The sequence below is a fragment of the Aptenodytes forsteri genome, unplaced genomic scaffold (genome assembly GCF_000699145.1).
Source record: "Aptenodytes forsteri isolate BGI_AS27 unplaced genomic scaffold, ASM69914v1 Scaffold226, whole genome shotgun sequence".
In the NCBI taxonomy this organism is placed as follows: Eukaryota; Metazoa; Chordata; class Aves; order Sphenisciformes; family Spheniscidae; genus Aptenodytes; species Aptenodytes forsteri.
The window spans coordinates 1,318,155-1,332,673 of NW_008795249.1; the positions used below are offsets into that span (position 1 = coordinate 1,318,155).

At 39.7% G+C, this 14,519-nt stretch overlaps 1 protein-coding gene across 1 annotated transcript in view; it reads right to left on the reverse strand.

Moving 5' to 3' along the window:
• Nucleotides 1-13,446, reverse strand: part of SH2D4B (SH2 domain containing 4B) — a 73,648-nt gene extending 60,202 nt beyond the window's left edge. Inside the window, exon 1 of the mRNA XM_009278810.1 lies at nucleotides 13,263-13,446. Within this exon, the coding sequence (XP_009277085.1) occupies nucleotides 13,263-13,446 (184 nt within the window). The remainder of the gene's footprint in view (nucleotides 1-13,262) is intronic.
• Between the last annotated feature and the right edge of the window lie 1,073 nt (nucleotides 13,447-14,519).

The following is a 14,519-nucleotide window of genomic DNA, read 5'->3' on the forward strand; positions in this document are numbered from 1 at the left end:
TGCCAGCCGCTTGTAGAACGCTTCATCCACCCCTTCATCCTGGTTGGGTGGTCTATAACAGACTCCCAGCAGGATATCTGCCTTGTTGCCCTTCCCCCTCATCCTCACCCATAAACACTCGACCGTATCATCATCACAATCGTTGAGCTCTATTCTATCTGAATACATTTTCACAGTCATATACACTACCTGACTTAGTGTGGTTTGGTCTTTTCCTTCTGCTTTTATATGTGTAACACAGATATTTTATGCATTTTAGAGGTTCATAATAAGGAATTGGTAGAAACACCTCTTATGCATCCATTTTTATGTTTATTTCTTGCAGATTTGTTGAAACTGTTCTTCACAAAAGGAGATTCCACCACAAAGACCATTGCCAAGATGGACAATGGGTTTATTTTAAAGAACACAGACTAAAAGGCCATAAGGGCTCGGCAGTTCATCTCACTTTCTGTATAGTACAGTCCACTAGATTTCACCCTCTTACCCAAATATTGAGGTTAGTAAATTGTGTGTGGCCACATAGCTTCTAAAAGGCATCCTGGCTCATTTGAAAACATGAAGAAATGGACATTTTCCTCTGATGTTCCCATAAGAATTAAAAGAAACCTGGTACTATTTGAATGGCCAGTCTTTGCTTCTGCTCTTTTTACATCTTTCTCTACTAGCATCAGCTTAGCTACTCTTGCCTTCAGCTACCTGTTGTTCTGCAGTAGGACAGTATCCATTTAACCAGATTAAGTTTCCCGATGCACAATCAATGAAGTGTTTTTGACATCCCAGACTGACGGGAGAAAACTGCAGGAGGGAATGAAGCGGGGCTGTTGACAGCAGGCAGTGCCAGTGCCAACCCACACTCGCAAGTGTTGACAATACGAACTGAAAGCAACGAACATATCAGATCTCTCAATGAAAGCTAATATTCTATATGAGATTTGAAAATGTGATTTATACGAATTCCCAGTGTTGGCCTAATGGTACTGACTTCAAGGGGGGGTGGACATTTAAGCTAATAACATTTTCCTTCAATAACTCTCAAAAGCATTTGCTCTTTCAGTCTATCAGATTATGTCTCAGGTTATAAATGTGAATGTATTTTATTGTTGTTCCTATTCTGTACATTTCTGTCTTCCTGTCAGCACAACATTTATGTCGTATTTTTTGGATACAGCATTTGAACACCATCTGCCGAGCACTGACTGGCCATATCAGTATTTGCCCACAAGGTTTTCACCTACTGCATTTCATGGTAAAGTATCTTGAGAGGTATGGAATGATTTCCCAGGAGTACTGATCCTACATAAGCAATGGCAGCTTTTGTTTTAAAAGTGGCCCATGTCCTCTTTCCTGGGAGGAATCTGGATATCCTAGTTGTTCCCCTTTATTTAGTACTTTAACGAAAACATTGCAAACAACATGCCTCATGTTAATTTATTTGTATCATAACTGGTAGATACCAAATACTTCTACTGTTCTGAGACAACGTCACTACTTCTGCTCATTTATGAGCTTATCAGATGAAAAGAGAATAAAAAAGCCCTTTTCAGGTAAGCAGACAAATTTTATCTTTGCTTCTTTCCAGGTCTTCCATGCCAAAGAGTTATTAATATGTTTCTCAGAGGCACAACTTATCCGTTACTACCCAGCCCCATAAAACAAATAGTTGATTTGTAGACATGTCTTGAGAAATTGTTCTCTTTCTTCCTTTTAAAACAATGGAGATCTCTTCTAAAGCTATAGACGGTAGATGTATAAACTCTTTTGAAAACATCAGTATAACATATTGTTGGTTCAGCACAAACTACTGTATACTAGGGTACAGTATACTACTGTATACGCATCCATAGTTCAAGTTGAAAGATAATAGCAGTATCAAACAATCTGGCAATTTTAAGCTTCAGCATTAAACAGACAGACCTCCACATGTGCAATTTTAAAACAATTCAATTTGAGGACATATGCCTTCATTCAGGTTTTTCGTTAGAACAAGAGAAGGTCTTTTTCACATCCAACCACCCTTTCTATTTTACTTCAAGAAATTACCCCCATGCAAATCTTCCCTCAAACCTACGCTCCCATAAAGTTGGAGACGGGCTTTACTGTACAATCTGATCGTAAAACTTGGTAGTTTCTTAGCACAGAATAACCTTAAAAAATGAATGTGCAGGAGAAGAAATAAGCAGCTCAGGGAGAAAATCTGGCACTGTGAAAATGGAATTCCTGCCATACAAAAACTCTTTGCAGCCTGCAGAATCAAGTTCACAGTGGTCAGTGTCAGCCCTTCTAGGCTAACGATACGGGGCTTGCACTTTTAAACTGTAGAACCAATTGCAAGATCTGAGCTGAAAGTACAGAAAATTATTTTCCTTAATATTTTTAGGAAACTGGTGTTGTCTGCTTTGCAAGCAGAGAATTACCACCATTGAGGGCTGATTATAATATAACAATTTCTGCTTTAAGATGCCTCTCAAGCATTACATTTTTCTGCAAAATAAGATATTTTGTTAACACACTTTATTTCCAAATGAAACAGAAATAGAGAGAAAAAAAAAGAAATAGAAAAATTCAACTAAATCTAGAAGGAAGAGACAGGTCCTGACTAAAGAAATTAGAAAAGCATTACATTTCTGCAAAATAAGATATTTTGTTAACACACTTTATTTCCAAATGAAACAGAAATAGAGAGAAAAAAAAGAAATAGAAAAATTCAACTAAATCTAGAAGGAAGAGACAGGTCCTGACTAAAGAAATTAGAAATCTAGGTGAGAAAGAGGCAAGGGAACCTCATGTTTCCCGTTCAGAAGCAAGCTTCTGCGCCCAGTCACAAAGCTTAATGCAGAGTCAGGAAATAAAAATTAAATCTCGAGTCCCAGTCTTGTGCCTGGACCACAAAAGTACTTTTCTTTTCCTGGAGAATCTAGAAGGAAGAGACAGGTCCTGACTAAAGAAATTAGAAATCTAGGTGAGAAAGAGGCAAGGGAACCTCATGTTTCCCGTTCAGAAGCAAGCTTCTGCGCCCAGTCACAAAGCTTAATGCAGAGTCAGGAAATAAAAATTAAATCTCGAGTCCCAGTCTTGTGCCTGGACCACAAAAGTACTTTTCTTTTCCTGGAGAGACTGTGGCAGGCTGCAAATAATTACCATTAGGAAGTAGGGGACATCAAAATTAGTCTGGATTGGAGAGTAGAAATGAAAGTGGTTTAGACACAAACACTGCTTTATCAGGAAAATGTACTGAATAATTTACCAAGTCTTTTCCATCTCTAATCTTCAGACCAATGATTTATTGGCTGTAGTATTCTACCAGTTTTTTTGTCTAAAACAACTCTGTAGCACCACAAGAAGGCAACATTAATTCTTGCAGTTCTCTTCACCTGTAGCTCCTCCATGAATAAGTATCTGTCATGGCGTTCCCCGAAACCTACATCTAAACTGCTCTGAGACCACTAAATTGGTTTCTGGATATCGCTCCTTTCTCCAGACACATGCAAAATCGGGTATCCCGACACATGCAAAATCGGGTATCCCAAATTTGCAGCACAAAGGGATCACAGTGAAAACTTTCTTGGAGACCTATAGCCTGAACCAACAGCAACACAAATTTGCACATAAAAACACAGACAATCAAAAATAATACCAAATCATGTTTCCTATTTGTTTGTATTTATGCAGTCAGTTCCATAACAGCAATGAAAGTATAAAACATTGCCCTAGAGAGCAATAGTAAACTCAAGGCCCTCACCTATAAGAATTATTAGTCTCTACCAGCAGCACTACTAATCTCATACACACACACAGTGCTGGAGTGCAACCACGAGTTGTGCTATATGGCACCACAGGCTACTCTTGGCCTTTGTGCTACCCTTAGGAAGTCCCTGGTGTAGGCAGGGTATCATTACTGCCACGGCTGAGCGCTGCCAGAAAACACGAGCACTGCCAGCCACCTTGGGAGAGAGAGAAAGCAGCACCTGAAGGTGCACGGGAGGGGGAATCCTGGCTGCATGCAGTGCTCAGGCTAAATCAGGCTTCAATTCCAATCAGCTCAGACTTTCACATTGTGACTAAGGCTTAAAACAAATGGAGTTACACAAAGGAGAACTGGGCCTTTCACTGCCTCTGCTAATCGGGACAGAGGAGCAGAACCACAGATTGGGTTTGGAGGTTTTATGGGTTTTGGTTTTTTGGGTTGGGTTGGTTTTTTTTTTTCAAATGACAGTTTTGGGTTATATCTGGGTTCATTTTCACACATGCGTCTAATTAAAAGTGCTTCAAAAATAACAGTAATGAGAGCAAATGGAATATTGCTGGCGTCAGCTTCCTTCCTCCAAGCTTGTTCGTCATTGCTTTAACAGTTACAACGTCCCTGACAATTCCCATTTGTGATCCATCTCCAGTGTTTACAAGGGAACTACTCCAAGGACCATTAGAGGCCTGATTTGGTATCAAGTCTCCCAGCTGTGCTGTCACTTAGCCACAGTCCGCCTGCTTAGTCCAGCAAAATGACAGAGAGTGCCAGTAACCCCGACTGCCTTTCTATCACAGGGAATATTACAGGCTGTGTCAAGTGTAAATTCAGAAAATTAGAAGATCACTGATTTATAATCTCAGAAACATGGAATGGCATTCAAAGTCTGCTTAAACTTTCTCAAAAGAGTCTGCTATTTCCATGAACAGTCTTGTTTCTCTCAGGTTGGGCCTCCCAACATAGTTCTCCTGCTCGGAAGCTACAGACCTCTGCAATAGCAATTGACTCTCTTTCCTCACTCGCTGGAAAGCTTTGTAGTCATACAAATATCCTTTGACTCTCTCTTTAGAAAATATTCCTTTTCTTTTCCTCTCTGCGCTAGAAAAAGGCTCCTGAAACTTATTCTGCATTTGAAATAGGCTGCATGAGCATTCACTGCTGACAGCAAGCTGATCAGCCTGATCTACTTTTGTCATTCAGAGATAAACCGTAGCTTGTGGAGTTTGGTGTGTTTGTAGGGTTGGGTTTTTTTGTTCTTTTGGAGTTTAGATATCTGGTATACTTTGGTCTAAGCACAATGTGTTTTACATGAGATTTTACCTTTGGCTTTCCAGGCAAATTATTTTTATGGCTTCTTTAAAGTAGAAGCTTGAATTTTGATAGTCTGCAGGGCAGATGAGGTTCCATTCAGAGTTTTATTAGCTGCAGGACATGTGTTAGAAGCACATTGATTAAGATGAAAATGAGAATGTGAGCTTTAGGCTGTTCTCAGTTCCTTGAGCTTACCCAGTACAAGTATTTTGTTTAATTATTTTTTTTAATACAAACATACACACACAATTTCACCTCTTTCTAAGGAGAAAACCTAGGAAATTACTGTGTATGTTTCTGAGAGACTGTTCGAAGGACAGAATGCACTTCTCCAAACATTAACTGCCATAAATCCATTAAAATACATATAGAATAATTAGGTGGTAATGAAAGTAATGAAAATAACATAATCCCACAATAAGCTGAAGATCTGCTATAAGGAATTCTCTGGTCTGCCCCTGCTAATAGTCATAGGTCCATGAACCCGTCTTCCAAGACTACCTTCAAAAAACCCAGTCACTTTAATTCTTAAAACAACAACAAGAAAATGGGGAAAAATTCTGAACTTCTCAAGCATCCCCCCAATATTTCAGTTTACACACCCTCCAATTTCAACACTGTGTTGTGTGTCTTTCTACTTAAAGGAGGATTTGCAGAGGGAGAAAGAAATTCAGCCGATTTACATTAATATATCAGTAAGTGTTGCAGGATCTCAGCATTGCTGAAAAATCAGCCTTCATGGCTCTCCAGCTGCTTCCTGATCATATAACAAACTCAATCTTCTGTTTATGGAATTACAGCCTGTTACCATGGAAATAATTATGCTGCAATATACCCCTGAAGGATAAAGTAAAGGAAGAGTGACTGCAAGAGAGCGAACATTAAGGGAGGAAACAGTTGCTCAAATAAGACTGTGGTAATTAACAAATGTAGCAAAGGTAACTGTACAGAACACTCAAAGGTAAGTGGGTTTGCATTAGCACATGGTATGTATATATGCAATATGTATATATAGGTTTGCATATTGTAAACCAAAAAAGAAGGGGAAAAAAAAAAGAAACACAGAAATAAAGTATCATTTATGTGGTCTCTATCTAGTCTGTCCCAGATGTTTTCTTGGCTCCCTGGCCAAGGCACGCTCTTACACATAATTTTGTAATTTGCCCACTTTCAACTGGGAGATAACATTCAGAACTCATTTTTAAAGACATTGTTCTAACTCCATGTACAATCTAGAGGTAGTCTCTTCTCTGTCCGTTTTAATGACCCTTTCACTGTAAAGAGTATAAAAATGCAGGCACACGTCAGATCAAAGTTGAAGATTGTAAAATCATTCACGTCAGTATCATTAATTTGATTTTTTTTCCTTCATAAAAAAAAAATAAAGTCAAGAACATAGCACTATAATTTCTGATTCCTGATCCCAATTGTCTCTTGTAAAGAGTCAAAGCTCAAACACAGGGCTTGGTTTCTCACACAGAGCTATCGCAAAGCATCCAGGTTTTCCCACTGCTGAAGAATAAACAAAAACAAGTCTGCATGGCTACTTCAGGGTCTGCTGGAAACTCAAAGCAGAAGGATAAGGTTCTCTGTAACAGAATGAACAGAGAACTATGGATCACTTTCTGCACCAAGACTCCCCTACTTAATGCAGAGTGGCAGGTTTGCACTGACTCCTTTTATCAGGCACACAGGACCACAAAAGCAGGGAGAACTATACCACAACAGCGAGATTTTCTAGCACCGCAGCACACGAGTGCACTTAGAATCACAGAATAGTTTGGGTTGGAAGGGACCTCTGAAGGTCACCTAGTCCAACCCCCCTGCCCTGGGCAGGGACATCTTCAACTAGATCAGGTTGCTCAGAGCCCCGTCCAGCCTGACCTGGAATGTTTCCAGGGATGGGGCATCCGTGACTTCTCTGGGCAACCTGTGCCAGGACTTGAAGGTTAATGAACCACCATCAGCTTCTGGCTAAATCCACTGCTGACTTGCATACACTGAGTTTTCCCATATCTTCCAAACCCTGCTATCAAAACCTGGTGCCTCTGTCCTTGAATGTTTTAGTCATTTATGCTAAAAACTGGCAACATCAGCAAGGAAACATTGAATTAGCTTGGGTGAATCCCATTCTTCCCTGGGCCGCAGTACTGCTCTCTTTCCATATCAAGTATTCATGAGCTTGCAGACAGTCACAACCTCATGCCATTACCAGAGCACTAGTATGTACAGGAAAGCACATCTAACACCCCTGTGTCCCGACAGGCTGAGGAACACAATGCCGCAGAGAAACACAGGAATGCTCTCCATGCCAGGGGCTCAATTAACCCAGTAGCCTCTCAGAAAGCGGCTGATGCCAGATGCTTCAGAAAACAGGAGCGCTGAGGATCGCACGCGTGCAAGAGAAACCTCCAGTGTAATAAGGCCCAGGTAGCCAGCAATATTCTGCTGTCCCTTTTCTGCAAAACAAAGTAGTCAGCTGCAGGGCAGGATACGAGACTAAAAAGCACAGACTTATGGCTAATCCTAGGAGGGTAGAGACGGCCCTCTGGATTTGTTCCATCTGGTAAATATTCAGGTCATATGGCAGTTGGGGGTCTCTTTCTAGCTCCAGGTTCGAAGAAGTGATTAGAAGCTGCCATTTCACCGTACCTCGGTACATAGCCACACTGAGCACGAGCTCTGAGCAACTGAGTTCTGGCCCCGAGGCATACAGTACTAACAAAACTGCATCATATCGCAAGCTGCTATGCATGTTGTGAATGTTACTTTAAAACTTTTCCAATGGCTTCAAATTAGTTGGCTCAGTCCCCTAATAAAAATTATTCTAACGTTCTTGCTAACGTTCTCCTGTTACTTTTTCAGTTGTACCTGAATTGGAAACAAAAGACAGGGCTCTACAGAATTCAAGACCACATACAGCCAGAAATTTCAGAAACACTCAGGTCTGATGTCTCTGGTTAGACCCCTATCCAACGATACAGAGAAAGAGACAATGAACACTGCCAGGAGCACGTCTCTGTAGGAGGTAAAATCTTAGCTAAGCATTACCAGGGTGTGTAGAGGCCTTCGTATAAATGAGGAATACATTTCTGAGTTAAAAAACAGAGAAAAAAATGTCACTGTGCGTACACCCACTCACCCTCCATACACACAGTGAAACACACACCTACTCACTGGCCTTCACATGCGACACTGATGTATCCTCCGACCATCCACCTGTGATATTTGAAATACTTGCTTCCAAATAGCTTCATTTATTCTTTAATGATTTTCTAACACAAATGCCATTTAGATAAAGACATTATTTTCTAGCCACGCTGTGATAAGCCTACCTAATTTTCTCCCAGCTACTCTTGTTAAGGACAGGTAAATAAGAGTGTTTACAAATAGCTCCTGTCGGAACATCATGAGCTGTAGTTCACAACGAATAAATGTCAGAATAAGCAGCAGCAGACCAGCATTGTCTTCCCTCCCACATGGCTGTCCTTCAGCTACCTAATGCTCAATAGTTTTTGAGATCTCATTTTGGGTATGCTGACAGCTCTGGATACTGCATCAGAGTCAAATCCAAATTGGCAGGGTCCTTCGCTTAGTCCCAACTCAGCTATAGTGGTTAAAGGGCTCCTGCCTAATCAAATAAATATTTTTCTTTGCAAATTGCAAAGCTGCCTGTCAGTCAACTCTCAGCAAATCCCAAAGGGATCTTGAAATTTTGAGACTTCCCTTAGTGATTTTAGCACAATAAGAAAAGGCAACCTGCTTTATTACAATGAAAATATGTTCCTGAAAGATCTGCCCAGGAGTAATTTATAAATGAACTGGAGACGGACCTCCAAGAATTCAACTCGCTTGTGAAGCTATTTCGGTACAAGCCAGCAGTCATGATTTAATGAAAGCTACAAAATACTTTTTTTACCTTGAGTAAGTTCACTAAATGCTGCAGTTTTGGGAGGACCCAGATGACGCTCAAATTCTACTAATATTTTTAGGCAAGGTACAAATGTAGGCTAGGTACAAACAGCAAAAACATGGGAACAGTTTATTCAGTATCTTCTAAAGGAAATATTTCATTCTGAAGTGATGTTTATATGTTGCTCCCTTTTAGACATCGATCTGTGTTTTTAAAAAAGGAAGGAAATTACAACTGTTGAATAATCTGAAAACATTTCATTCAACCCCGAAGTGAAATAATTTCTTTACCATTGACTCATTCTGATACACATTTCAATTTTAACCTTTCCTCAAGACATATGAAACCAAACAATCCAAATGGAAAAGCAGGCACAATTTAGCATTTACTGAAGGTGGCTAATATTATTTTCTTTAGAAATGAAGAATAAGACTAATTACACAGAGACTGTTACACTATTTGGCTTGCTAAACACTCTCAACAACTTACATCTTATTCCATGGTTTGGACTTGTTTTTGTTTTCTAAGAAGCAAATTTCATAGTACTGAATAGGACATTTATGGACAATCTGCGTTCAGTGGCGCTTCTACAAAAATCACTGTAGATTTTGGGCCTTTGCTAGTTAGTTTCCAAACAATTAAAAAATGATCACACTGATGAGCATTCCCTAAACCTGCTGATGATTTTAACTCTAGCACAAGGCCAATCTGACCTTCCTCCCCAACTCTGCACGTGTGGTTTCTGTAAGACAACACATCTAAACCTTGCACAAGAACCCTTCATCCTCAAGTCAGCATAGAAAATCAAAATTGGATTCACAATCACTGCTCTGTTTCAGAAAATCCACCCCTTTTGCTGTGCTGCTGGGTTCACACGTACCATTGCAGGTAAGCTCTTGAATTGATGGAGAATTGTACCACTTGGGGTACAGGACTCCAGATCAAGCCCAAGCACTCTGTGGAGCATTTTTGATTAGAGAAGTGCCCAATGTCATGAATTCCTTTTGTTCTATCCCACCCTGTCCCATCCCAAAGAGGTGGGGCAAAGTTTTCATATGTAGCTATTCAAACTATGAGGAAAACAGAAGGATTTGAAAGCTAGTCCTATAAATATAATTCCGATTATATAAGTAAAAAATTATTTTATACAAATGCTATGTCGTATTCACAAACAACATACACATTTTCCTGTCAACTAGAAAATTTCAGAAACTCAGCACAATGTTAGAGATATTAAAGTCTCACCTCTGTTTTCTACTATATGTCAGGCTACAAAGATCTCTCTAAAGCCAGAGTAACTCTTGGCTTCAACAAAACAGCACAAACATAAAACCTGTAGAGAATAAAAAACAAAACCTTGCAGATGAAACCACTCAAATCCCTCAGTTTCAAAGGAATAAAGAATATGTAATTGCGGTAGCTCTAAATTTCCTGGTAGCCACTAATTTTAAACAGGAATAAAAATACTCCACATTCTACACTGTGTAGCAGGGGGAGAATGTTTGGAAATTCGCTTATACGTCAATGGAAACTGAAAACTAAGCAGCTTCAAGGTCCGAAAAATTTTGACGCCAAATGTCTTTTAGGAAAAAAAAAAAAAAAATCACGTTTTAAAAAAAGACAGGATTATTACAGTCATCTACTCTGGCCCTTTGAGTCATATAGGCAAAAATATTGCACAGTAATTCCTATCTTACACCCATAATTTCTGGTTGACTTTTTTCACCTTCTTCTGTTTTTTAACAAGAAACTAGCTCCGCTATGAGACCATTTACCATCATGTTATGGAACCGTACAGTAGAAATCAGTTACAAGTATCTGTATAGTTAATGACCGGCATGCCTGAAAGATGGAAGTTATCTTTTGTAACTCTGGCCCACATCAGTTCATGGAAGTCAAAATATATTTTCAGCGGAACCAAATGCCTGACTTGCAAATCTAGTTCTAATAGTTCTCTCTACAAAACATCAGTAAGATCAGTTCTTTAGTACAGTTCTGAAGGAAGCAGAAAATTTCTAACAGTGGGCAAAAGTCAAACCTAAGCAATACCTTAAATTGGCAATTTAAGAAGGTAAAATGGAAATGGGCTATTGTGAAATTTAACTCTATGTGTATTTGTGAATACTTTTGTCAGAGCAAATATAATCTATAGGTTACTCTGCTGCTCTCCTTTCTCTTATTCGTTGTGAATCAGAAAATTAATTACCCAGAAAATGGTCTCCTGTAGTAGGAAGCTGAACAGATTTAATGTGTAATTTATATATGGAAATTTAGGTGTCAACACTGTGACAAATCATCACATAAATATTTTTACAGTTAGATTTTTCTGCATCTGTCTTCCTCAAAGAATGAGCATAACACAGATTATCTCAACGATACAATGTTGTTTTGGTTTGTGGAGCTGAACTGCATTTTTAATTTTTTTCTCAGCTACCTGAACAGGTTTAATGTGTAATTTATATATGGAAATTTAGGTGTCAACACTGTGACAAATCATCACATAAATATTTTTACAGTTAGATTTTTCTGCATCTGTCTTCCTCAAAGAATGAGCATAACACAGATTATCTCAACGATACAATGTTGTTTTGGTTTGTGGAGCTGAACTGCATTTTTAATTTTTTTCTCAGCTACAAATCAATCAAAATGAACAAGGTTTTTGTGCTGTATGAGAGAAGCTATTTTGATGCCATCCCTCTTAGGAGAACGTCATTCACAGTAAGAACGCTAACATGAATAAAATAGAAATGAAACAGAATGAGGTTTTCCAACGTCCACCTTGCCATCTGTGAGGGGGCATTTTAAACTCTTATTACAGCTGATTAGGGTGTTCTGAACATTCCCCCTTTATTTTAAGGCTACCATTGTAACTTACTCTAGAGTCATTTCATAAAGGCCTTTGCTTCAAGTGAGTCTTAGAAACTAGTTTTTGCTTTGAAACACGTTACTTTAATCATAGTCTTTGAATTGTTAACTACCTAATGGGCACTTTGCAGGGTTCAGAGGCTCTAAACATTTTAAGAAGTCTGACAATTGAATCCAATAATCTACCTATATTGAGGTGCTCCAAGCAAAGCTTTCTACCATGGGTGTGTTAAGATGAGCAACACTTTAAACACTGACTGCAGAGTCACATAGCTATTAGAGCGCTTTCTCAAAATCAGCTACCCAAAATTATTAGAAATCTTGAATATTCATATTTTAATAGATTAATAGGATAAGATCTTTGGCATTTCACAGGGAAAGGAGTGTTTGACATATTTCTGTGACATTTCCTTGGTGAGTGAGGAATCACTGCAACTGCATTTCCAAGGAGAAAATGTTTTCTATCTTGCATCAGCCTAACAACTTCATCCTGTGAATGGGGAAAGAGTTGGAAGCCACTTGTTCAGAGAAGAGAGCAAGGAAATAAGTATTTCTGTTTATTCCAGACCACTTGGACCCAAGACCAGACACTTGGAAATGACATTTGGAGAAGTTCTTTTTTGACGTTTTCTTCCATGATTTTGCTTATTTGTTTTTTAAGTCAACACACACATTTAGCATCCGTAACAGCCTGTGGAAGGAGCTCACAGTTTAACTACATATTGCATGAAAATACATTTCTGTTTTTTGGTTTTGGTTGTTGGTTTTCTTTACATGCTTGCCCTACTATTATCCTATTCCCTATCCCAATCTTTTGGAGAGTGTTTATTAGTACAGTTTGAAATTTAGTCTCATATGGTATGGCTGTTACGACATCCCATCTTATTCACAAACAGCCCTTCATAACACGCTCAAATTCATGAATTTATCTCCTACTCCAGCCACTTGGAAACACTTAATGCCAAGTCAAGAAACCTGAACAGCACAGGCAAGATTGCATTTTGCCTGACTGAGGGTGAGGGGTGGGGATGGTAGGTAAAGAAAAAAGCCTTAGGAGTGGAGGGGAAACTTTGCCTGACTGAGGGGTGGGGATGGTAGGTGAAGAAAAAAGCCTTAGGAGTGGAGGGGAAACTTGGTCATAGCGCATCTGTTACCACTGAGAGAATAGGAACAGTGACTCCCAACTGAAAGAGGCACTTCAGAACGATTCCCCTTACCCCCACACTACACTGTTCCCCTGGAGAAAGAACCAGCCTTGAGAGACAAGGAGCAGGAACACGGTGCTTTTGCTGCCCCAGACTGTCTTTTTGCCTATGGGGACAGCTGGCACTCTTCCTTGTAATCTCTTCCAGATGCATGCCGCACCATAGCCAGTTGCATGCCCGCCATCCCCAGCTCTTAAGTATAGGAGGAGGTCACAAATCTTACTCTGTTTGCGCCTCGCTGTCTTTCGCAGCACGGCCTCCTCCATTCGTGCTTTTTCTTCCCTCTCCTTCCAGCGCCTCAGCTGCTCTTCTCTCATTTTGTAGAACAAGATCTGCTTTTGCTCTTCATTCAGCTCTGCCAGGAGCTCAGGGTCAATATACATATCACGCAAAATTTGCTGCAGCATGACGACTCCAAAAAAAAAAAAAAAAAAAAAAAAGAGAGAAGAACCTGCTTCCAATTATACTCACTACAGTGACAAAACCCTGCCAACGGCACTCCAGAAAGCAACCTGCAGCAAAGGAGCTCTCCCACACCTGCCTGCCCAGGAGAGGTTTGATTCTCGCTCTGGCCCTCTTCGTGCAGGCATATTCTGCCCCTTGTCTCTTACAGAGACGGAGTTCTCCGCTTATCTCATCCTCCAAAGGTAGGGACAGGTGTCAAGTGAAAGGGAGGGGGAGGAACAGACAAGGTATAAGGAAAAAAAATGAAAAGGTCAGGAGAAAGAAAAAAAAAAAAGTCACTTCAGTGCTCCTGACATAATAAAAAAAAATGAAAGAAAAAAAAAAGTCACTTCAGTGCTCCTGACCGCAAGCTGGTAAAAATAAGGGATTCTTGATCGAGCCCGTCAGCTTTGCTCCCTGGAGCAGAAGGAAATGCAATGTAGAGGTAGTCTCAGACTTTCAGCTCAAGTGGTTGCCTCCAGGAGCAATACACTCCCAAGGGTGTAAGTGTTGCCCAGGGGTTTAAAGTGATGTCATGGTTAAAGGTATCACCTACACCAACAATATCTATGTCACGTTGGGAACCGATCTCTTCTGATAAGAGAGGAGAAACGAGTTTGCGTATTATTTCCCAGTCTAGCCTGTTAACTAGTCTCAACAGGGTAGGTCATATTAAAGGTCCTATTTACCCGGTGTTGACAAATATTGTCATGCAGCAAACTGATTAAAATGCCTCTAAAATTAAAAGCAGATGTAACAAAAGCCACAAGAATCTTGTTATCACTTTATAAATAGTACATTAGTATTAATTAAACAAGAGTTAAGTTCTCAGCAGTTCATGCGGACTATGCAAGTCCTGCTGTTAATTCATTTTCCACTTTGTGACTGGAGAAAGTTACAACGTTGCTCTTCAAGCTAATTGTGGCTTTTCGCTATGTAACAGAGTTTTACCAAAATCAGTAAAATAATATTATTTCAGCACCAGGGCCAACAGCCACTTAATGATGTAAAAAAACCCCACAACACACCAAAAAAA